General features: G+C 44.8%; 1 protein-coding gene across 1 annotated transcript in view; it reads right to left on the reverse strand.

Moving 5' to 3' along the window:
• The window catches only part of lrpap1 (low density lipoprotein receptor-related protein associated protein 1), a 118,243-nt gene that overhangs the window by 14,280 nt on the left and 77,039 nt on the right, over positions 1-26,924 (reverse strand). Inside the window, exon 5 of the mRNA XM_084318651.1 lies at positions 19,319-19,474. Coding sequence (XP_084174777.1) covers positions 19,319-19,474 — 156 coding nt within the window. The remainder of the gene's footprint in view (positions 1-19,318; positions 19,475-26,924) is intronic.

The raw sequence follows: 26,924 nt of genomic DNA on the forward strand, positions 1-26,924 counted from the left end.
TGTTTCCATCCTTCCTATGCAACTACATCATTCAGGAAACGTACTGTTACTGTTTGCGTTCCCAGGATTTACTATTGCCATCATTCCCTAAAGCGCATAATGAACTGGGAAATGTACCACATTCAAGATTCAAGATTGTTTATCGTCATATGCACAGTTAAACAGACAGTTTGCCATACAATGAAAATCTTACTTTGCTAGTCCGCCCTTCACACAAAATCACACAATACTTAACTTAAACATATTTAAATACAAGCGAGTGCTAGAAAATAAGGTAAAAATTTTTCCGACCCTGCGGCTTATATAGCGGTGCGGCTAATCTATGGATTTTTACAGCTAACGGCCACTAGGGGACCTCCTAAATCTATGGATTTTACAGGTTACAGTCCACCACCTTTAACTCTCACTCGCTCTTCTCTCACAGGCACACAGCTGCTGTGCACGCCTTGCCCCTCCTCCTCCCCCTCACAGACCCATGTCAACAAACCCTTACGGCAAGAGTCGAGTGCATGAGCAGCTCAGAGCTCCTCTTTCAACATAACTGAAGCATTAAACAAAATGGCCCAGTCAACTATTCACTTTAGTCTAATACATGAGGCATTGTCTAATGTTATCTAGCTGGCTAGCTACCGATAGCTCCTGATATCAACGTCTGAAGGTGGAGGTTCTGGCATTCCGTCAGTCTCGTAGTTCAGACTCCTATATTGCCTTTGAAGAGTCTGTGTTGGGGGTGTGTACTGTCCTTAATTATGTTATGTGCTCTCCTGGTGGCCCTGGTAGAGTAAATGTCCTGTAGAGCTGAGCACCCTCTACTCCCCCCCCCCCCCCTTCATTTAATTGTACATGGAATTGTTACAGTCCAACAGTACATATAGTTCACTTAATATGCTGCACTAAATTCCATGGCCGAAAGGAACAGGAAGAAGAAAATTCTTATTGTACCTGCCCCTACACACATACAGTAGTAGACTGACTACGTGCAATGTTTACCAAACCAAACTAAATGTACATACATAGAGGGGGGGGGGGCAGTAACCCAGCCAATGTATTAACCCTTAACCCAGTAACCCTTTTATGTAGGTCATGTGACACATTACAAGGACTTTTGTCTCCCTTTGAAAGGTCTCTGGCAGCACTACTATGGTCCCTACCCTATGGTCTTCCCCCATTCAGCAGTAGGTGATTTCCCTACCTGGACACTGATAGTGGTGATCTGTGAGATCCTAATATCTTTTTGTGCTTTGGCAACATCTATTGGTGATATGCGCTCATTGCTGTTGCGTTTTTCACTGTATTGACTTGCTTTCCATCTTGAAAATTCATGGCAACTAACGAATAAACTGCTGTTGCTGCTGGTGACGTAAAACTTCCTGTGTGCTGGATGATTTCCTACCGGACACCACTGTTTAGAACAGCCAAGGACAGCAAATGTAAAAGCATTCATGAACTGGGTATATAGGTAGAATCGCTATTGCGTTATACCAATTAGGGATAGAGGGTGCGAAAAATATACATTTATACATGTGAAAATGTTTGTGTTACTTTAGTATTGTGAATTTCCAGGTGACCTAACACAAAAGAGGTAATTGTTATTTCTGGGACTTGATGGTCTTCAGCATGATATACATCCGTTTGTTTTGTCCTCAAATTATATATGCCGCCATACCCCCTGTTTACTCCCCACAAGTTGTTTTATCCCATAAAGAGCCGTGGCGACCACAGAGTGGTGATGATGACACGATGCCCGATGTATATGTCCGTTCTTCTATGCAGAGAGTTGGATGACATTCCACTGTAAAACATCTCGGCCCAAAGAGGAAGTAAACTAACCGGTGCTACTTATACTTGTATTATTTTCCCATAACATATTGAATAGATAATATTATATTATTGTTCCCCCCATATTTCTTTTGTCTCTTTTATAAATAAGAACCAGAGATTTGTTGAAATAAGTTTAATAATTTTATTTCACAGCGTCTGCGCAAGTTCAAGTTCTTTAATAGTTGTCATACAGAAGTACAGAATACTTTCATACAAAATGCGCAGCATTGTTTATTAACTGTGTCCATGGAAACGACGATGAACGCAGTCATAAATGTATGGTTTCCTTACGCAGAAAAGACATACAGTATATATCTAGTATACATAAATAATCTGTTTACTTTTCTGATAACTACAACACTGCATAACTCATAAATGTTCAGGCAAGCTTAATGTTTGGTTATTTGTGATATTCTGTATGCAATTCAAAGTTATAGTAGCTGCGTTGTCTTTCAACCTAATTTGGTACAAATCGTTGCTCTCTCGGGCAGAGACTGATGTAAAGGCACAGAGACAGCTCTGCGTAGGAGTGTGGCACATGTCATGGTACTCACTGTTCCAGCCGAAGCAGCCCTGCTGTTGTGTGTTGGTGTGTGGATGCTGCTGTGTGTAGGTGTGTGGATGGTGTGAGTGTGTGTGTAGGTGAGTGTGTAGGTGTGTGGATGGTGTGGGGATGCTGTGAGTGTGTGTGTAGGTGTGTGGATGGTGTGAGTGTGTGTGTAGGTGAGTGTGTAGGTGTGTGGATGGTGTGAGTGTGTAGGTGAGGGGATGCTGTCAGTGTGTGTGTGTAGGTGTGTGGATGCTGTGAGTGTGTGTGTTGGTGAGTGTGTAGGTGTGTGGATGCTGTGAGTGTGTAGTTGTGTGGATGGTGTGAGTGTGTAGGTGTGTGGATGGTGTGAGTGTGTAGGTGTGTGGATGGTGTGGGTGTGTGTGTAGGTGTGTGGATGCTGTGAGTGTGTGTGTTGGTGAGTGTGTGTGTGTGTGTGGATGGTGTGTGTGTGTAGGTGTGTGGATGGTGTGAGTGTGTGTGTAGGTGTGTGGATGGTGTGAGTGTGTAGGTGTGTGGATGGTGTCAGTGTGTAGGTGTGTGGATAGTCAGGGTGGGAATCACCAGTTTCATCACGATACGATACGATATCGATTCTTTGGACAACGATACGATATTTGCCGATATCACAAAGTCTGCCACGATACGATACGATTAGATTAGATTCAGGTGCCTGCGATCGATACGAGACGATATTATGTGCCCATTTAACACAATCAGTCACATTTAGATCTAAAAAAAGGCTACGGAAATATCAATTGACGTTTTTATTTTTGAGCTCTTCCAGACATTTAAATGAAAAACAATCTATTGTTTTTAATACAAATATACCTCCTGTTCACTGTAAAGTGCCACGTTTTTATATATTGAGCTTTAAACTTTAAGTAAAATGTTTTGGAACTCACAACACGCAACCTAAAACCCCTCCCTCTCCCAAACTGTTCCTACAATTGTTTTATGTTGCATGATGATCATGAATACATTTATTATGTATTAATGTTTAAATATCAACATTATCTGTCCATCCTCAGTAAATAATATCAATATAATAATACTCCTGACTTCATCTGGTCTTTTCAAACGCACACACAGAATGCCCCTCCCCCAGTCCCCACACACAGAAAGGTAGAATGCCCCCCCCCCCTCCTTCCCCAGTCCCCTCTCCTGTTCTCTCACGGTTAGGTGCTTAGCTTAGTTAGCTTAAGCAGCTAACGTAACGTTAATTTAGGTCTGCCCACGCGACGTGGGCATAAAGGAATGGCGACGATGCAAAGCATGTTAGATGCATTTGACCCGTTGCGGGGAAAAAACTGCACATACTTATATCGGGTCACAAAATAGGCGCTCTGTAGCCCTGTTCTGCTGTACAGAGCTACACGGCGTTTCACACTACTGGGCAGATACGACTCGCCGGATTTTCAAAATAAGAGTATCACAATATGAATCGATCTTTTTATGTTGCATCGATCTTATTTGATTATTGATAATTAGGGGTGGGAATCACCAGGTTCATCACGATACGATACGATATCGATTCTTTGGACAACGATACGATATTTTCCGATATCACAAAGTCTGCCACGATACGATACGATTCGATTCAGGTGCCTGCGATCGATATGAGATGATATTATATGCCCATTTAACACAATCAGTAACATTTAAATAAAAAAAAAGGCAATGGAAATATCATTTGACATTTAAATTTTTGATCTCTTCCAGACATTTAAATGAAAAACAATCTATTGTTTTTAATACAAATAGACCTCCTGTTCACTGTTTTTGGTTCGTTTTTCTTTTTTTTCTCCGATATTAATATCCTATCACAGCGCTGTATTTTGGCTGGAAAAGGCATATTGGGAGTCAGAAGGTGCAGTACCGGCCAGATCCAGTTAGTGGGGCTATCTCGAGAATGCAGTAACCCCCCCTCCTTCCCAGTCCCTAGTTTCTCTCTATCGCTCCATCAGCTTAGCTTAGTTCTGTATCATTAGGGGATCCGCTTGGCATCACTCATGCACTCCCTCGCGTACGTGCACGCGCACTGAATAAATTCCACAAATGTACCTTTAATACCAGTATTAGTCTGACCACACCCCTCATCAGCTTACCTTCATAAGCAGGTGTGTGGTCACCTGCTCTCCTTCTCGCTTTCACCACAAGGAAGTGCCTCGGTAGTACCCCACTTGACGTGTTGATTAGTTGAAAAGAGTTGTGACAAGTCTACATTGTGCTTAATTTTTTCTTCTCTCATATCTGTTGTAAAGAAAAAGTTTGGGTCATAATGTATTCTGCGGAGAGTAGACCCGCTAGACCTACTCTTCACCAGCGGTTCTCCATTCCCGCCTCCGTCGTGCGTTCTGGTGCTGGGCTGTTGCCACTTTCGTGGTTGCCGACCCAGCCCAGGAGACAGCCGATGGATAGTTTGCCTCTCCGAAGAGCCGAGGAGTCGGTGCCGTCGCTCCGGCGATGGCCTGATCTCGACTCTGGTTCCTCTGGTTCCAGGGAATCGTCCGTTGGTGAACGGTCGGTTGTTTTGGAGCCGGAGGATTTGCGACGCAAACTTTTCGTGTCTGCCCGTTCACGTCGCAAGATGGTAGCATGCAGGCGCGAACGGCCTGGGTTTGGGGAACTGCTGGAGACCAGTGAGGATGCGTCCGGCTCTGGATTTCCGATGGAAACTGAGGACTTCATGGAAGAGGCGGACGGATTCTTGTATGATGGTCCCGTGGAGGAGAGTATCCCTCTTATCCAAGAAACACCGGAGGGGGGAGAAATGGCTCCATGGGACTCCCTGTTCGAGGATGTCGAGGAACCACCTTGGCCTCATCAGCAGGATGCCCTACTATCGGCCACATCAGACTGTGGCTCCTTGACCAGTTGCAGCCTGCTGCATGTGAGGGATGCGGGTTCGGTGGAGGAAGGTCCGCAGGGGGAACTGCGGGCTTTGTTTCCCGAGCTCATGGCGGTAGCCGCCGCCGCAAACGGCGTGCCGCTGCCGCTGCCATTGCCTGCACCTGTCCCTGATGATCTCATAGGTCATCGCTGGCAGCGTCGCCCAGTGAGAGGGGTGGATGTTGTCTACCCATTTTTCCCATCAATGGGGGCCTATGTTCGTCAGGGTCAGGCGGTTGCCAACATCATGGGACTAACCCCCGCCTACGTACCAGTTACGCGGGTGTCGGGGTTAGTCAAAGGTATGGGGGAGGGCGTGCCTCGGCTTGACAGTCCGATGGCCGCTCTCCTCTGTCCGGATATGGTGTGGGAACCCTTATGCAAGCCGGTCCTCCAGGGTAAATCGGCTAGGCGATTGGCATATTGGGGTGACCAGTCATTCATCGCTGGTACACAATCGCTGGCTGCGGCGTCTAACATCGCCCACCTGGCTAGATTTGTATCAGGGATTATGACGGGCGGCACGGATCTGAACGAGGTAAAATGCGATCAGATCACCCAGGCGGCAGGAGCTGTCCTGCACCTTTCCCAGGTGCTGGCCATAGCCATGGGGAAAAGTGCGCGCCCTGGCTACCCTGGGCCAGCGTCATCTTTGGCTGGAGCAGGCCCGTGTGCCGGAACGGAAGAGAGCCCCTCTTCTGACGGCCGCCCCCTCTCGGACGCTGGTCTGTTCGGGAAGGCCCTGCGGTTGATGACCTCAACATGCAGAGAGATGGCAGAGGAGAGATCCATCCTCCAACCCCATTTTCCGCCTCCCGTCCTTGCCGGTGGAGTCAGAAGGCTTCCGCGACGTCGAGCTGTCTCCGTCGCCCCTACCACTGCCTCCGCCGCCGCTGCTGGCCCCTCCAAGAAGACCAGGAGAAGAGACGGCGCTTCTGCTACCGCCGGCCCATCCACGACCGGAGGAGACGGTAGGGAACGTCGTGACCAGCAGACAGTAACCTACCGTCCCTCCGGGGCTCCTCGGGGTGGCAAGACTCGAGCGGCGCGAGGTGGCAGATGCCGCTGAGAGTGACTTTTCCCCTCTGTGTCCCCTCTCCTTTACACCCTCCCCGGCCCCTCTATGATTTTGTGCCTTAAAACAACTTATGATAATAAAGAAGTTCCCCGACATAAGGGGGACTATGTTTTGGCCGAACAAACTGTGTTTCTTCAACAAATCATATGGTGGGGTTGTGTAAATATGAATCTGCACTTTTACGTTGTGAGATGAGTCGTGTTGTGATACGAGATTAAGCAAGGTCTGCAACATACACTCAGTAATAGGTTCTATTAGCTTGACGCTCCACATGCAGGTAGAAACTGGTGTTATTCCATTGCTTGAACGAAGTATATGTGTCTCACAATGCTGTGTTGTTAGTTGCAGTAATACTCGTACACACACGTTCCACGGCCTAGTCGTTACTCTCGGTCAGCGTTTTTTGCTATGTACGACATAGTCAACGGGTGTAGGATTCACACACATGCGACTTGTTTTTGTTGTAAATCCTGTTCACATTTTGTGGGTAGCGGGCATTGTATTAGCTTATGCTATACATTAGCATTCTACCGGAGGTTTTCAAAATGGCTACGGTTGTTTCTGTGTGTAGGGAATGAAGGGTTTTTTGTGAGGGGGTGTCGAATAAACCCCTCCTTCCCACTTGATTGGTTTAAGGGATTTTTATCTCTTCTGCTGAGCCAGTCAGGGCCGAGCCGGTGAGACGTCTTGGCAGGGGGGGGGGGGGGGGTTATCCTGCCAACTCCTATTACAGAGAGGAGCCGGCAGAATTTCCCCCCGTCATAGCGGTGTTGCTATGGCGACGCCTTCCATGAGTTACGGTGTCTTAAGGTGTCGAGTTAGAGCGTAGGGCTCACGGGTCTGCTGCGCTCGATTTATGTGTAAACTTGAGTCAGTTGGTCACGTGACTCACAGTTTGCATGCCTTTCTCATGACTACCACTCGTGTGGGAAGGTTTTCTGGGAGGGTCTAGTCTTTACTCTCTGATTAAAGAAGAGTGACTGGATGTAAAATCATGTGAAAACGGGTTTTTTACTCCCAGCTGTGCAGTTGGGTTCATACGGGTGATGCTTCTTCTTTATTATTATAAAGAGTTGGATGTGTCTAGATGAATTGGAAATGGGGGCCCCTGATGGAAACAAGACTAATGTCTTTCTCAGGTCTGCCTCCCCTTACCGATTGTGTGTTTTGAGCCGTACTATGTTGTACCCTTTCTGCAATCTGTTGGTTAAAGTTTTCATTCATTCATTCATGGAGTTGGTTGCATCCCGCCCTCTTGTCGTTCCCCTGGGCGTCTTGGGGATTCAATAAGATGGTCTAAATAGCCTATTATTGATGTGGATATGCCCAACGCACACATAGTGCTAACTCAGGATGTTCTGTTGGACATTAGGTAACTGACTGGCGCGCCTTGATTGCTTGGGGTTAAAACAGCGTTTTTATAAAGCAATCGGGATGGGGGTTTTTCCTCTTCCGACGCCGTGTGGTTGTCGACGGGTTCTCGTTCATATCAGGGGATGATAACGGAATGGATCTGAACATATGTGGAAGGGTCTCACGCCCTGGGGGTGGGCTGCCGGGCGCGGTTCGCACCGGAACGTCTGAGTGGCGCCTTCTTTTGTTTAAGATCAACACGCATATCTGCCCCTTCTCCTGGAGTTGGCATGTCGGCGTGGTTAGGGCACGGGACTGGTTCTGGTCGCGCTGGTCCGGATCAGTTGGACCCGTTGTCCGCCGGGGATGCAGATCTGCTGTTCTGATACCCTGAGGGACTTGGGTTTTTTCAGGGGGAAAAATGCTAGGTCGGTCCGGGTGTCACAGGGTTGAGCGCTATGGAACCCTTGTTGGGTACATTGTATTCTACTCTGTCGTAATGGCTTACGGCCGTGCCAGCCTGTACGCGTCCGATCTCGTCGGATCTCGGCCGCCATGCAGGTTGGTCTTGGTTAGTACTTGGTTGGGTGACCTCCTGGGAATACCAAGTACGGGGTGCTGGGGCTGGTTTTCCATTCTTACGCTCTTCTCTTAAGCATGGCGAAGAGGGGCCTGTTGGGGTGGTCTTGACCTCCTCGGGGGACCCTGTGCTCCCCGTATCACCGGCCCGGTCCGAAGTAATGTTTCGTTTGACCTGTAGGCCCGGGATAACCCTGTTGGAAACTGGAACACGGGCTGCGACAGCGCAGGTGTGTTTTGGTTTTTTTTCCTGTGGGGTTATGGGACCAACCACCGCATGGGGTGACACCTGGGTGGTTGGTTCTCTGGTGTATTGCTGCAGTGTCAACTCCCGGGTTAACCGGTTTGAGGGTGCCCCTGCACGTTCATGACGTCTGCCAATCGTGTCAGCCTTCTCTGCCTCGACCCCTCTGGGTGGGTTTTTTTTAGATGGAGCCTTGGTCATGCAACTACGCCAGCATACGCCCCTTCCGCCGGGGCGGCTGTGTTCAGCTGTCCTTTCTGGCGCCTGTCTCGTCCGCAGTCTCCAGGCTAGGGTTAACCGCCTGTTGCCTGGTTTTCCTCGGTGCGCTGCCTGCTTCCGTTGGTTAACCTTTTTTGTGTGCTTACGGCCATGCTGACTGCCTGTTGCAGGGTCAGTGTGCCAGGCAGTGTACTATCGGGGAGGACAGGGCCCGCTCGGCTGAGGGGCCTTTGTCCGAATACGCTGGCGATGTGGGGGGCGGGGCACTACGTGCCCACCTGGTGGGGTCTTGATGCTGGCATCATGGACTTCTCCGGGCCCCCGTTCCAGGGGGTCCAGTCCCTTTGGTGGGTCTGGGTCTTCCTTCGCGCTCCGCTGCTACGGCCTTGCCACGGGGTTGGGTTTGCCCTTGACCCCGTGATTCTGGGGGCAGTAACGAGGTTGTTTCCCTCCGTTCGTTCCCGGGTGGCATGCGGGTTGTGCGTGTGTGTAGTCGTGGGGTCAAGCCACGGTCTGCTCACCCTGTGCGTTGAGTTGCTTGAGTGCCTCTTCGCACGGTCAGGTCCGTCGCCCTCCCGGGAAACCTCTAATAGGGGGGGTGCCCTCCATTAGGGGGGGTCGGGGGGGCTCGGCCCTCCCTGTTCTGTTGGTTGTGGGGGGCCTTCAGCGGGGTGTATTTGTCGGCCAGTGGCTCCGCTTGGCCTCCCTGTGTGCATGAGTGATGCCAAGCGGATCCCCTAATGATACAGAACGAAGTTCTGTTAATTAGGGGTGACGCTTGGCATCCGACGCCGCTGCAGCCCTTGACCTCACCTTGTGGTGAAAGCTTGGGTAGGAGGAGAACAGGTGACCACACACCTGCTTATGAAGGTAAGCTGATGAGGGGTGTGGTCAGACTAATACTGGTATTAAAGGTACATTTGTGGAATTTATTCAGTGCGCGTGCACGTACGCGAGGGAGTGCATGAGTGATGCCAAGCGTCACCCCTAATTAACACAACTTGGTTATAGTCATAACCTATCGTTAGCTCACGCTAACGTTAATTTCGGTATTTAAATTAAAAGGGGCATAAAGGAATGGTGAGGATGGAAAGCATGTTAGATGCATTTGACCCCTTGTGGGGAAAAAAAAACAACAGGCACTTGTTTCGGGCAAAATAGGCGGACTCTGAAGCAATGCTGTAACGTCTACACACGCTGAGCTGCGCTGAGCTACTGTTGTTGCAGCCGGGCGGATATGCTCACGAGGGGATTTTCAAAATAAGAGTATCGCAATATGATCGATCTTTTTACGTTGCATCGATCCTATTTGATAATTGATAATAGATCGATATATCGATCTGGATCGATGTATCGTCCCACCCCTATTGATAATAGATCGATATATCGATCTGGATCGATGTATCGTCCCACCCCTAGTGGATGGTGTGAGTGTGTGTGTAGGTGTGTGGATGGTGTGGGTGAGTGTGTAGGTGTGTCGATGGTGCGAGTGTGTAGGTGTGTCGATGGTGCGAGTGTGTGTTGGTCAATGTTGGTGAGTGTGTGGATGGTGTGAGTGTGTAGGTGTGTGGATGCTGTGAGTGTGTGTGTAGGTGTGGGGATGGTGTGAGTGTGTAGGTGTGTGGATGGTGTGAGTGTGTAGGTGTGTGGATGGTGTGAGTGTGTGTGTAGGTGTGTGGATGGTGAGTGTGTGTGTTGGTGTGTGGATGGTGTGGGTGAGTGTGTAGGTGTGTGGATGTGTGTTGGTGTCGTGAGTGTGTAGGTGTGCATCAGTAAGTTGTTGAAATGTTGCTCCCTATACTGTTTTAACTAAACTCTCCCTGTACGTTCCTTTTATTTCTCAAACGATGCCTTTCTGATTTCCCCTTGTGCTAAATACAGGCATGCAGAGGTCATAAATGAGTGCACTTTAAACCATGTGATGAGGAAAGTTATCTTTACATGGCCCAAGGACAAGTGGTCCTACAGTTCTGAAGGCTGCGTCACTCCTTATGTAATGTATAGAATATAATTGAATAGAATATCACCTTGCTAGTCCATTCTGTGTGTATATGTGTGTGTGTGTGTGTGTGTGTGTGTGTGTGTGTGTGTGTGTGTGTGTGTGTGTGTTTGTGTGTGCGTCCATGTATGAATGTCACGAGTGAGTCAGTTTGTGTGTGTGTGTGTGTGTGTGTGTGTGTGTGTGTGTGTGTGTGTGTGTGTGAATGTGTGCATGCGTCCGTGTATGAGTGTGAAGTGATTTGAGTGTGTATGTGTGTGTGTGCGTGCTGCTTTCCCTGCCAAACTGAATGTGGCAGTGTTGTAGTCGGAGTTGAGTCTCGAGACCCCAGTGTTCGAGTCCGAGTCCAAGTTCAAGTCACCAAAGAAGAGCCTGAGTCGAGTCCGAGTCGAGTCCCCATTACCCTAGTCCGAGTCATCAATGTTGAGTCCACTCCACTCTGACAGTCAAAGAGCTGACATACAAATAAAAAAAAGTCTACATTAACACATTGACCGCCAGCAGCAGGGGGCGCTGATCCCCCTTCATCGCCAGGTCTTTAGTCAATGGATATAGTTTTAGACTGTGACATTTGCGAGTGCTTAAAATATATCTTATATTATATCTATGGGTCTAATAACGCTGTCGACCCTCAGTGAGTTGCTTCCAGTCAACATGCCCAAAACAGATTGTTTTTTCATCCGTACATTTCCGTTTTATACCGTTTTGAATAGAGTATGGTTTGGGTGCTTTTGAGTAATTCCAGGAAAAAGATGAGAAAAAGGCATTTTACTGTAATCCAGTCATCACGTTGTAATTTTTCGGCTGATTATCTAACCATCCTGAAATCAACGCTAGATTATCATTATTATATCTCGTCGTGCATACATGAAATTACTGTCGTAGCGGGGCCCTCGCCCCCACCGCAGTCAACGGTAATAAGCAGATACACCTACACACAAATAGCTGTGATCGCGGTCGAAATACATATCAGATCAACGTGTGTTCTTACCTTCTATCCAGGGATCGAAATTAAGGGGGGCTTGGGGAAAAATGCCCTCGAAAATTTACCAAATGCCCTCGAAAATCAGTTAAGGAGGGGCAAGAAAAGCCCCTGACAGTTTACTAATTATATATATAATTATATATATGCTCTACAGTGCAAGCATTTCACTTGTATTTGCCCCTAATAATATGTGTGTGAGGGGTGCTCCAGTAGCACACCATGTTACCGCGCTGTGTCGCGGAACTCCGTGCTGCGTCACGGATCTGGTTGACTCCGAGTTCGATTCCCGGACTCGCCGTCATTTGCCGAATGTCTCCCCCTGCTCTCTCTCCCGTTTCACCCTACAACTGTCGGTCATGCTTGACCAGGAAAGCGATAAACGCTAAAAAATAAAGTTTAAAAAAAAATATATATATATGCGTGTGCGAACCGGAAAAATCATTTACTCGCAGTGTGCAAGTGAAGATTACAAACGCTCCGCTGTTAACACATTCCCGCCCGACCACGTATATATCCGTGTTTCGAATCCAACGGTCGAGGACCGACCACAGACATGTCCGTTGCAAGGTTGTTTTGGCTTTTATTCCATTGTAATAACCTACTCGATGTCACGAGCGGCACTGCAGAAGTACCCTACTCTTTGAATTCGAAAAAGTGCATTACCGGCCAGATCCTCTTAGGGGCGCTATCTCGATAATGCAGTGTTCCCTGTGGCAGAAGTTGTCTTGTTTTTTCTCGATTTCTAGAACCTGAAGCGATGCCTATAGCCTGTTACACAGATTACGTTTTGGGACGCGGATTTCACTATGCAGTAAAGGAATTTATCATCAGCCAATGGACATATCGATCTACTAGATGGCGATCGATAACTGGGAAATGCTCTGGGGGATCCAACCGGCCCAAGGTAAGATCTTTTTCACATAAATTACACGCTGATCAGGCATTGTTTTGATAGCCATCCACTCGGTCAATGAATGTGGCTACTGAGGCTAACACGGTTATTGGTAATCAATAATCAGAAACAACGTCCCCCGCCCCCCCCCCCCCCCTTCATGCATTCATGGTGGACCATCAATACCGATCATATGCAGTTTGAGTTTTAACTGTAGCTTCTGTATATCCGAAATGCCATTGGATTTAACGTAGCTTAGCGGCCTGTATCTCGCCTTCCAGGAAATATCCTAGCCGAAATCCCTTATAACTAGGGATGCTCGATATTGGCTTTTTTACCGATACCGATATTCCGATATTGTCCAACTCTTAATTTCGATACCGATACCGATACCGATATCAACCTATACCGATATATGCAGGGTTTCCCCCCAAAAAAACTGAATAATTTCAGGTAATTAATAATTTCACTGGATGCATTCAAAAGGCTTTCTAAATGTAAGCATTATCTGTGCAAAATATGATAATTAAAAAAGTAAAAATTAACATTACATATCTCTTGTTGTTGAATTAAACCAACATGCATACTTTTGACAATAAATAAAATAAGAATTGGTTCTTACTTGCTTGCCTGGGTAAATAAAGGTTAAATAAATGTAAAAAAAAAAAAATTTTTTTTTTTTTTTTTACCGATACCGATATTTTCCGATATCACATTTTACTGCCGATATCGGCCGATAATATCGGTCGGCCGATAATATCGGACATCCCTACTTATAACGCTTATATTCAAGATGCTATAAAATGAGAACGTATTGATGAAAAAATTATTTCTTTAAGGTGAGACACCCCAGGTGAATAGGGTAGAAATTTAACTAATAGATATCACAATGAAACTTCCCCAGTTGATTACTTATATTAAGACTTTTTTGTATTAAAAGTTTTCTGAAATTGTATGTTTAAATATGCAAATGAGGCATGATCTACTTAAATATGCACTAATTTGCATATAATTCCAGGACAGAAATCTGAACATTGGATAAAGCAGTTTTCAAAATTATAGTTTCATTTTGTTGACATATTAGAGCCAAAGGTTATTACAGAGGGGATTTTGGATATCTCTTTTTATCACTCCATAAATCAGAAAATACTGTCAACAGTCCATTTGTATGGTAAAATTCCATATTTCGCCATGTTTTTAGGAATAAAATGTGATATAAATCAGGGTATGAATGCGATATAAACAAACCCTTCTGTAAATACCTTCATAACATATATATTAGGGGTGTAACGGTAGCGGTACACAAAATCCACGGTTCGGTACGTACCTCGGTTTTGAAGTCACGGTTCGGTATTTTTTCGGTACAGTGGGATACCAGTGCATACATAAAAAAAAATTTTGCATTTTTTTTAATATATATATATATATATATATATATATACAGCTACTGTTTTATATATACTGTTTTTTTTAGTAATAACTAGAAAGTAATGGTATTTATTCAACAACAGGTGATTGATTAATGATACTGTATTATGGGGCTGCAGCACTGCAGATATACCCTACTCCAATGATCCACTCAGTCACTTTGCACTCGCTACCCAGTGGCTCTGCAGATATACCCTACTCAGTCTACAATGCTGGCTCCGGTGAAGTAGCAGAGGATCTGTTGTGATTTTCACACAATAAATATTCAACATTCTCTTTTGAGACTCCGCCTCAGACTCTTATCATTTGGCACTAAAAGCTAAACATTGTCACCGATATGGCTGTCCGCAACATGTCATTAATTGTGTGCGAGAGGTCGATCAGTGATGACTCTAACGTGAGCTAGGTTAGCTAGCATGAGCTAACGTTAGATGGAAACAAGACAATATAACGTTACTGGTGAAAAAGTGATTTACCTTGGAATACTCCTGTGCCAACTTGCTGTACTTTGCTTGCAGGTCTGCAGCCATTATTGCTGGATTATGAATAGCCCCAACTTTAGCCAAGGTAATGTTAAAGCTAAAACTAGCTTTTCGGTTAGCTCTTCAGCTAATGCTAATAACACCAGCAAGCGAACCCATCTGAGCTCCCCATCAACACCGCTCTGTCGGGAGGATGGCATTTAAGAAAGTATCTGCTGTTAAAATGACAAACAGCATTGACACTTTAATTCACGGTCGGTTACACACACGTTTGTTTTATAATGCTCACAGCAGACCGCAGCGTTGTTGATAAATTACGGGGGCCGGGGGGATTTAAGTTCCGCAAAAAAAGGTTGACCATACCGTTGCAATCGTACGGTGCACAGCCCGTACTGTACCGGAGGACCACATTGACGCGGTACAGTACGTATCCGCGTACCGTTACACCCCTAATATATATGAATAGAACTGGAAGGTTTGGTGTATGCGAGTACTACTGAAGTGGAGATTTCTGGCTCAGAGTATAAGGAAAAACACATTGAGAAAACGACCTTTAAAGATGTGTATGGAAAAAATTCCATAAATGTTTCTTTGAAACAGCTAGTTACAAACACAATACCTAATCAAATCATTAGTAATAAGACAACCTAAACACATGCCTGATAACTGAATAATAATAATAATTAGGGATGTCCGATATTATCGGCCTACATCGGCATTAAAATGTGATATCGGAAAATATCGGTATCGGTTTTCAAATCTTTTATAATTTTTTTTACATTTCTTAATTTATTGTCAAAAGTATGCATAATGTTGTGTTAATTCCACAACAAGAGATATGTAATGTTAATTACCTGAAATTATAAAAAAAATATTGGGGGGGGGGAAACCCTGCATATATCGGTATCGGTTGATATCGGTATCGGAAATTAAGAGTTGGACAATATCGGTATAGGTAAAAAAGACAATATCGAGCATCCCTAATAATAATGATGTTATTGAACTGAACAGAACTACGCACAGGCTACACACAGTGTAGTAACAGTGTAGTACAGTGTAGTACCCCCTAATAGGCAAAAACATATTTGAATAGATATCACTATGAAACTTTCCCATTTTGTTATGTACATATAAACTAAGAAAAAATATATTGCAAGTTTTCTTAATTTTTTATATATGCAAATGAGGCACTTCCCCATTAAATATGTGCACATTTATGGATGCAATAAGGCAAAATTAAGTAAAATAAACAACTAAATGTGTGTTATTGACGTTTTATTGTCACTAGTTTCATAGAAGACATGTTTAGGAAGCAAAATATAACAAAATCTCAAAATCAACAAAAAAAAGTATATTTGCCTATTCACCTGGGGTGTCTCGCCTTAAGCCATTTTGAAGGGACGGTTTATGGTCTCAATTGACAATGAAAATGGACAGATAGCAATACTATAAAGTATAGATTTAGCTCTACAAACAGCCCCACGGACTGTGCAAGTCTATTATGATATGCTGGCCATCTACAGTGATTTTATACGGATCCAAATGGCCCCGAAAGTGTTAATAGTTCAGAAACTACAATTCCCACATTCCACAAGGCGCATAAACGTCCAATCACAGTAGTTTCCTGCGGTGAGGCGGCTGGTTTCATGTGAGTGAAAGGAAATGAGAACACAGTACGCGCTGGAAAATAAAGTCACGGTACCGGCATAGGCAAGTTATACATTCAGAATCAGACAACGCAAAAAATTCAGCCAGCCATGAAGCCCATTCATTTTTATTTTGAGCAAAAGACAGACGAGGAGAAAGAGGAATCCGGCGAGGCAGCTAATGTTACTGAGGCGGATAACGTTAGCGAAGTTAGCACACGCACATACTGTGGGCCAGCCAGTGACTTTGGTGGTGTGTGCTATTGCACATATGTGTCCCGTTCCCGTTTGCACACGCACATACACACACACACGCACATAGTAAACCATCACTGGGAACGCTCAGAGGAAAGGGGGGCTGAGAATATCTGTGTCTATCTGTGTGTGTGTGTCTCACTCTCTCTCCCTCTCTACATCTCTCTCTCCTGAACCTATTTCATTCAAAAGGAAGACATTGATGGACAGTAACTATACGTATAAATTATAGCTCAGTTGTAGCTGTAACAGAATAATTGTATTAACTATTAATTAACTATTATTCAATAGCGTTTCAATTATAATGAATTAAATAATTGTATAAAGAATTTTCCATGTTCGGTCATCTAATAATATATTCCATTGCCTTTCCTATCTGTATCAAAGTCAAAATGTTGGTATCGTGACAAGTCTACAACATACAAAAGCAGCTTGACAACCGATATCCTTTGCAGTAGGCATGGGCCAATTTGTGATTTTGGTGGTATGTGCTATTTGCATCCTTTGCAGTAGGCATGGGCCAATTTGTGATTTTAGTGGTATGTGCTATTTGCACAGATGTTTAGCCCTTAGTATGCACACGCACAGTATAATATGCATGTAATAAATAGTTTGTTAATAAACTCTGTGTTACTTGAAAATCTTTCACTGTGCTCCTAAATTTCTTTGTGTGCTCCTACATTTTTATTTCGATTTTATTTATTTAAATTTGATTTAGGAGCACATGTGCTCCTTGGGAAAAAGGTTAGCGTAGAGCCCTATATATGGAGACATTAACACTTTGGTTGCCTTGGGTTAAATTAATGATATACCATAGATTGCCAGCGCTATTTGTCTATGGAGAAAGTCCCCTTCTTTGCAGGGCTATAACTTTTTAAATTCTATTGCTACATTGCCATTATTAGGGCCCATTCAAAGTCCTATATGTATTGTTCATTGTGTAGCAACGTTAAACTTTTTCATTCACATATTCATAGTAAAGTATGGTCTAATGTATAAGTATGTTTTCATCTCTTTCTGCAACTTTCTCCAGAACGTGATATATAGCCCCAAATGCATTATATTGATGATGAAATACAGTTTGATGGCAATCAGCGCGATATAAAAAATTCCAACTAGACGTACTTCTAGAAGTTACTACACGTCATCTGATGTTGACCGGATGGGCGAGGGGGCGTTTATAATTCCGTGGGCAGCGTTATACCAATCATCTAATGTGGGTCAAATGTTGATAAAAGCAGTTAGTATCGAAGATGGTAACGTTACACGCTGAAACTCACCCCAGTCTCCGCGCGCCGTTGGGCGATCATCGTCGAGTAGAAATTTTATCATTATGGGATATATTATTACCCGGTCCATCTCCAGCTTGTATAATGGTATATACGTCCAAATCATGTTGTTTATCGAGTTATTGGCAATCGATCGCTATGTAGAGTGACGAGCTAGAGTGCCGGAAGCTATACCGAGTGTCCGGAAGTAATAGGGCCGACCAGCAAAACCTCTACTGCGCTTCCTGTTAAGCAGTTGCGCCGATCGGCCACCAGATGGCGCTCGTGAACCGCCAGAGAGCTCAGTGGGTCCTGCTGATGGATCTCAGGCCAGCGGAGGGGGAATATGAATCCGATTCCAGATTTTTGAAATATTGATATAAGGACGCTGTACAGCGTCCCCCGGCAACTTTAGCATGGCCAGCAATGACGCTGTAAAGCGTTTTTAGGCAGTCAAAGTGTTAACATTACGTTATCAAACATAGGGACGAAGACTGTAAAAAAAAGTGTCGACAATGTTTTATAATCTTTATGTTAATTTATCATAAAAAACTGGCTCGCCTGAGTATTTAAACCCCACCCGCCCGGCTCAGATTGGCTCCTAAAACACACCAGCCCATTTTCAATGAGATGCAATAGCTCCATAAGAGAGCGCGGGGTTGACCGTCTGCCAGCTCAGGCAGGGTCTGAAGGGTATACCAGAGGCTGCAGCTATGAATTATGAATATATATAGCGAATAAACGAAATAACGACCCCAAAAACGAGTTAAGTCGTTTCTGGCGCTGAACGCATGGCGGGCAATAACGAGTTAACTCGTTTCTGGCGCAGATTGTGTTAAACATAAATGACACAGTGGTCACCATTTCAAAGGGAGTTTATTTACTTTGTGACACAATAGGCAAACAAATGCACTAGCCATCAATATCGTATGCCAAATTATTAGGGCATAGGGCCTATTACAAAAAAATAAATAAACTGTATTCAATTAACAAGTCAGAGTCCGAATGCAGTCAATGCTCGAGTCCAAGTCCGAGTCATCAGTGCTCAAGTCCAAGTCGAGTCACGAGTCCTGAAAATCAGTCCAGGACGCGTGAATACTTTGGGCAGCCGAAGAGTGCTTCCGCGTTCGAGTTTTGCGCTCCGTTTGGCCAGGTCATGTGACATGTGCGCCAATCGTGGGACAGCAAGTTCTGCGCCTATTTCCGGGTCTAACAGCCTGCAAACTGCCTGGCGTGATATTCGCCATGCTCTAAGACAAACTCTAACCGTAACCAACTTCGAAAGAGTGCCTAAGCTTAACCGTCGGAATCAGGGCAGGCGTTCTATCGCCATGCTCTAAGACAAACTCTAACCCTTAACCAACTTCGAACGAGCGCCTAAGCTTAACCAGTGTAGAAACGTGCGGTCCCACGATTGGGCGTACATGTCACATGACCAGAAATGACCTGGCCAATCAGAGACGCGGAAACACTCTTCGGCTGCCCAAAGTATTCAGGCGTCCAGGACTCGGACTAGAGTACTACAACACTGGAATGTGGAGTGAGTGAGTGAGTGAGTGAGTGAGTGAGTGAGTGAGTGAGTGAGTGAGTGAGTGAGTGAGTGAGTGCGTGTGCATATTCAGTGTCTCACCGCTGTCTTGGCTGAAGCCCTCGTGGCTGATCTTGCGGAGTCGCTCAAAGCCCTGGTTCAGGCCTCTCATCTTCACCTTCAGCTCTGTGTGCTTCTGCTGCAACACGTGCTCCTTGACCTCACCCTCCAGGGGAGAAATCACATTCTCATGGACCTCTATGGAGATGGACAGAGAGGGAGGAGAGAGGAGAGGAGGCAGGTTAGGAGATGACACGCAAGGGTAAAGGGTAGGAGGGGAGGGGGAAAGGACAAGAGGGAGATTGGGAGAGAACAAAAGAAGGTAAGGAGGATAGGGAGAGAGGAGGATGAGGAGGAGAAGAAGGGGGACAGGCAGAGTGATGAAGCCATTTGGATGAAGAGGACAGAGATAACGAGAGGAAGTAAAAATAAGCAGACAGAATGATAAAGAGTAGAGCACAGCGAGGGAGACGGCGACTTCTCAGCTCACTACTTCGGTGATGATAACCACAAAATAACTAATAAAGCATTGCAGATGACAGGCTTTTATTTTGAAATGTCATGTAATTTGTTTTATGGCAACAGCTCCGCTTTTGTCATTAGAAAAGGAGACGTTACGGAACGCAAATAGAGACGCCTGGCGCTGAACAGCTGCAAAATGTCAGTCGGGTCCACTGGAAACATGTCTATCCTGCCTCGCTCTACCTGAAACACTGGAGATACACCGCCACCTATAGGTAAATAGGTTCCGTGGGTGATAGCATGAGCTGTCTGACAGCCTACCTAAACCAGGATGGGCTGTGATTCACTGAGGAGGCTCGGACAGAGAACTGGCGATAATTATCTCTGGCAGGTGGTACGTGTCCGTCTGTCTGTCTGTCTGTCTGTCTGTGTGACTCTGTCCAGAGCTAATCTCGCAAACTACAGGCCAGATGTGGATGAAACATCCCATGTAGGCTGACCTGAATACTATATCGGTCTACAACAAGTATTTAATTTGAATTTATTTCCATCATTGTCCATTGAAATAGTATTCAGTATAAAGTAATACCTTTTGAACACAAGAGGGCGCTACTAGATAGCAAATAATTTAAGTTAATATTGTGTTGTCAGAACAGTCTTGTGTTTGCAATGCGCTTTACAATTTATGCCTCACATTCATTTCACTCACATGCCGACGGCAGAGACAACCATGCAAGGTGCCAACCTGCTCATTGGGAGCAGTTGGGGGTTATATGTCTTGCTCAAGTACACTTCAACACGCTGCTGGGAGGAGCCGAAATCTAACCGGGAACGTTCCGATTACGACAACCGCTCTATCACCTGAACCACTGTCTCCCCCATCTAATGTTGATTATTGCCTATTACTAGGCCACCGTCATCTGATCAACCAGGAAATGCTCACATGAAACCTAGTTCTATGCGTGAAACTCGTATTAAAATAGTGATCTATCTATGCCAGTGATCTTTGCGTGAACATTTAAAAAGAAATCAGCAAATATCTTAGTTACAACAACATTGTGTAACTAAGCAGGGTTGTGATTATAGGTATTATAAGTATTTACAATGTTCACTGTTTGGTGGAGCAAGATGGCTGCTCTGGCCAGAAATCACATCACTCTCAGGGCTACACTGCGACTGATGACTTGGCTGTGGCTGCATTTATCCGTTGTGTCTAACCGCTGTGTCTGTTCGTCTAAGGTGTCGGTTACACACAGGGGTATTTTCATTTCGTTTCGTTTTCAAGATCAGTTTCGCTTTCCAGAGCGCAACGTAGTGGCAGGCGAGTTAGACATTTGTTTTGCGACCTGAGCACTTTCGTTTTGTCAGAACGAGGCGTGGTCAGACCGCAACGAATCGCGTCTCGAATTCAGCACTGAGCATGCGCGGGGAGGTAGTTACCTGCGCACAAATCCTGAGAGCACATACACGCCTCACACGTCCACGGGTAAACAACACAGCTATCGACCACAATATGTAGTACAATGCCAAAGCAGTAGGTGGCAGTAGGTGGCGAACATGAAGGCAATTTTCAACCAATCAGAAGTTAATAATAATAATAATTTAGGACCTGCTCAGAGGTCATTAATCGGCATGCATGCGATGCATGTATGCGTTTCGTCTCTGCGATTAACCCATCCCCGTCGTCCTTCCCCCCCAAGGGCAGCCGGGAGCAGACAGGCGTCAACGTGAGCCGCGCCAGGGGACCAATCCAAGTGCTCCCGTCAGTCTTCGTCAAGGACGCCACAGCGTTAGCGATCTTGTTGTTGTGCATGTTTTTCCATTGGGTTTATCTTATCAGGGGGGGGGGAACCCTTGCGAGCACGGGGAGAACATGCAAACTCCACACAGAAAGGCCTGGGAGATACCCCACCTGGGTAACTGGTATCATGGAATGTGCCAATACACTTCCTGCAAAAAAATCAACAAGCCACTATCTTTAACTCTTTCAGTGCCACGCCTGGTTTTCCGTTTTACCGCTTGAATGCCACCATCGGCGCCAATGTTAACGTTAATATCGCCTAATCTATGTTTTAAATTATGGCTATGTGTCTAATCTGCCCATCGCATTATCAAAGACTATTTTCCAGTCAGTGCTGTGAAGGCAGATTGTTTTTTTATCGCGTCGTTGCCGTTTCAGAGCAGTTAGAAAAGCCCCCGTTTTGATATAAAAAACAGCTCATTCTGGAGCATTCTATGAAAATCGTCTTTTAGTGGAATATTCCACAACGTTGATATTCGTCGGCCTTTTTATGAATCGTTTTCAAATAAACGCTAGATGATCAATATTATACGTGCACGCACGCACATTACGGCCGCGCGCGGATAATCGCCTCGTTGATTTCCTCTCTGACTTTTACAGTGAAACCGAAAGAAGACATTTCACAAAACAGCTTATAACTTCATCAAACTTACTCTGATTATCCTACCACTGATAACATAGAGTCCTTACCTGACATCAGATTGTATCCAACTGGTATATTCCAATTCCTGATCACCATTCGAAAAAATCGATACGTGTATGGATCCATCGCGATACAGTAGAACTCCATGATCCGCGGGGATCTGAGGCTCCAGAATGAACTCTAGTAACCCCGGCTGGATCAGTGAACTGGAAAATGTGGAGTACCGGATTTTTTTCCCCATTCATTTTCATTGAGTCCATTCCAAAATCACTTATATCATCTGGGAGATAGGGGGCGCTTTTTTCCACAGTGATCGTCGGCGCCCCTCGGCTATACTCGGGTAGGCTCGGGTGATGCAATAATTTTTCAGATCGCAAAAAAAAATAAAAAAATAAAAAATCCGATAAATCTATAAAACCACCTATAAAAAAACACGAGAAATCTCGTGAGTGGCACTGAAAGAGTTAAATGCCTCCGTGAGCCATTTAGCCAATGTAGCATTCATTTTTCAGCAAAGAAAGTGCAATAAAAGTGCAATAAACAAAACGGATACATTCACTGTGTGTTCTGCCTCTCATTTGTTGATGAAACAAAACTAACATCAACACAATTGACCACCAAGAGCGGATAGTTTAGTCTCACAAAAAGATCGTCGATTTTGTTAGCTTACATGCTAACGCGATAGGGATATGCCATTATAACAGTATAGCATTGTGGCTAGCAGCTAACGTTAGCTCACGTTAACACTTTAACTGCCGGAAGACGCTTTTAGGCGTCCTTCCCCGCCATGCTCAAGTTGCCGAAGATGCCGTAACTCGTCTTTGATATCAATATTTCAAAAATCTGTGATCGGAATCATATTTCCTTTCCGGGGCCCTGAGACACAAGTGTGATCTCCTCTCAATCCTCTAGCGGTTCAAGACCGCCATCTGGTGGCCGATCGGCAGATCGAAAAAACGGATGTTACCTTTAACCCGGTAGGACTCACTCCATATGGGGTCCGGGCACTCGCTAGTGTTAGAGAGACTCAGTCTTCACACAGTGAACATCGATCGCTGCAAATAACTCGAAAAAACAACATGATTTGGACGTATATATTATTATACAACCTGGAAATGGACCGGATATTTCTATATCCCATAATAGGAAAATGTCTGTTCCACGCTCATCGCCCAACGGCGTTATTTTTCAATGTGTACGATACTAACTGCTATGATGAACATTTGACCCACATTAGATGAATGGTATAACGCTGCCCACGGAATTATAAACGCCCCCTCGGCCTTCCGGTCAACATCAGATTACGTGTAGTAACTTCCAGAAGTCCGTCCAGTTGGATTTTTTTATATCGCGCCGATTGCTATCAAACTGTATTTGATCATCAATATAATGCATTTGGGGCTATAAATCACGTTCTGGAGAAAGCTGCAGAAAGAGATGAAAACATACTTATACTTTAGATCATATTTTAGTATGAATATGTGAATGAAAAAGTTTAACGTTCATACACCCTGAACAATACATATAGGACATTGAATGGGCCCTAATAATGGCAATTTAGCAATAGAATTTAAAAAGTTATAGCCCTGCAAAGAAGGGGAACTTCTACATAGACAAATAGAGCTGGCAACCTATGGTATATCATGAATTTAGCCTTAGGCAATCAAAGTGTTAACCAGCCAGCACCAAACTGATGATATCAGGAGCTATCAGTAGCTAGATAACATTAGACAACGCCTCATGTATTAAACAAAGGTGAATAGATGACTGGGCCATTTTGTTTAATGCTCGTTAAGATTGAAAGAGGAGCTCTGAGCTAACAGGGTCTGGTAGCTAACGTTAGCTCACATTAGCCAGCTGCTCATGCAATCGTTAATGCTAGCAGAATGAATGGATGTAAACTTTATTTAACAGATTGCAGAATGGGTACAATACAATACGGCTCAATACAAACAATTGTTAAGGGAATGCAGACTGTTGTAGCTTGGACTGGGGTCCTTATAACAATAACTTGACAACACATGGTAGCTGCAGCTATTTGGGACAGCTCTGTCGTCACCGGACGTTGGTGAGGGCACGCAGATGTCGGTATCTACTGCGCATGGGCGTTGAGCAACAACGGCTCCGCGCAGATTACATGACACGTTGTCGGCGAGTTTTGGCGAGTATCCAAAACGGAAACACAATTTCAGCGTCGTCAGTAGGGCAACGCGTTATCCTGCCAAAACGGCATTTCTATTTAACTGGGACAGCAAACGTATTCATTCAGCAACAAAACAAAAACAAAAACCCCCTGTGTAACCAGCGCCTAAGTCTGTTTTAAATTTATTTTCAATGAGGAAATAAATCCATTTGTTGGACAGGGTTGACTTGACGCTGTGTCAGTTTTCATAAGATTTGTGTGTTTGACAGAGAGGGTGTTCAGAGAGAAAATTACATTAACACTGTCCCGGCCAACCACGTATATATACGTTATTGGGCTCCATGCTTAACACATTGGTCGCGAAAAACGGCATAAGTCGTTATTGCCCGCCATGCGTTGAACGCCAACAACGGCATAAATCGTTTTTGGGATCAATATTTCATCTTTTCGCCATGGCATTCATAATTCATCCAGCCTCCCTCTGGACTGCAGCGGCACCCTGTCTGAGATTGCAACGCCTCAATACCGCCACCTGGTGGATGGTCGGGCGAGTTACACTCACGGCAAAACCGGAAGTGGCCATTGGTGCATCGAGGAAATCCCTCCGGCAGTCATATCTTGTTACGTGGATCCAGACAAACACTAGAGTGCATTTGGATCGCTTTCGAAACGCAATAATCGATATGATTTCGGCGTTTATTGCGCCATACAAACCGGAAATGGATGTAGGAGATCGACGTCAAATAATTGGGATATTTTTCCTCCAGTCTCATCGGCGAACGGTAAGAGGAATATAACGTTATTTTCAGCCCGATTGTTTATTCATTTCACTGCAAACCATCTGCTCAACATATCAACCCATACTAAATAAAGCCGTTACTGACGATCAATGAATTATAAACAACCCCCCCCCCTTTCACGCATGATGAAGCATAATGTATACCGATCATATACATTTGAATTTTTTAATATAGCGTGTATAGGAAAGAAACGCCAATCGATAATCTATCATATGAGTCAGGGCCTATAACTAGTGTTTTTGGATTTTGGAATTACAGCAGAAAAGCTTAAAAGCATACTTATATTCTCGAAGGTATTAACACAACAATGTATGAATGAAAAAATATAACGTTCCCACATCCGGAACGATAGATAATCGATGTTGAATGGGCCATAGTAATGTCAATATAGCAATAACATTAAAAAAGTTATAGCCCTGAAAGAAGGTAAACATCTCCATAGGCTTTCAACGGTGGCAGACTGGGTACAATGATGGGCACAACCTCCGGCGCCCAATGTGTTAAAGGGCCAACAACGTATATATACGTTATTGACTCGTTTTTGCTTTTATTCCATTTTAATATCCTACTCAATGTCACAGAGCTGTATGTTGGCTGGAAAATGCCTTTGGGATTCGGAAAAGTGCATTACCGGCCAGATCCTGGTAGTGGCGCTGTCTCGAGAATGGAGTAATCCTTGTTTCAGGCCTGGTGTAAATTTTTTCTTTCATTCCGGGTTAATTCTTCTGTTAGCCTGAAGCTATGTCTTCAACTGATCGCCTGGAATACTTATTGCGATGCCGAATTCAGTATGCAGTAAAGGAATATAACATCAGCCAATGGACATATCGATCTACCAGATGGCGATCAATAACTGGGAAATTCTTTTTGGAATCCAACCGGCCACAGGTAAGAGCGATTTGACGTCAATTTCAGCCTTGTTAGCATAGCCAACCCCCCGATCAGCGCATGTTGTTGTAAGAACGAATGCCGTTATTGGTAATCAATAATCAGAAACGACCCCCCCCCCCCTTTCATGCATTCATGGTGGACCATGATACCGATCATATGCATTTAGATTTTTAACTGTAGCTTGTGTAGGGCCGAAACGCCAATCGATTTAACGTTATTAGCTTAGCACCCTATAACTAGCTTTGCAGGAATTACCCTAGACCAGCGGTTCCCAAACTTTTTTGGCCGCGCACCCCCTGTCACCTGCCGACCTAGCTCGCGCACCCCCCAATGCAAACATAAAAAATAATAAATAAATAAGTCCAGAGACTCCGTGCTGCTGCTGACTTTAAATCAAATAGGTGTCTGTGGGCAGTCAGCCGACATTAATAAACAACAGTGTGTTATAATCAGATTTTTATGAGCTAACGAATTCCGTTATATTGGACATTTGTATTAATTATATCAAGCGAATAACTGAGAAATTTGGCAGAGAGAGACGGCAACATTATCGTGAAATATAAACGTTGCGTGATGACTATTATATCTCCCCTCCCAGTCCCAACGAAGCACATACCAATAGTATGCAACTGCAGAGCCGCAGAGCCAGCGGCGCTCTCATCCCGGTCTGGGGAAGCTCAGCAGAATTGCCAATGGCTGAATTGGAGTATTGCACTGTGCGCGCACAACTGTCTGCTCTGCGGCTGCATGCTTCTCTCAAATCTAGCTCTCGCTGCCAAACCAAATGAATCTCGACATCGCTTCACCAATAGTCGTTATCAGAACACTACACACATATCATAATCGTTGTCATTATTACCCTGTTTTTTTGGTGGAGGACGGGCTGTGTCTGTGCTCCAGCTGTCATC

This window comes from Notolepis coatsorum (genome assembly GCF_963971535.1).
Source record: "Notolepis coatsorum genome assembly, chromosome: 7".
NCBI lineage: Eukaryota > Metazoa > Chordata > Actinopteri > Aulopiformes > Paralepididae > Notolepis > Notolepis coatsorum.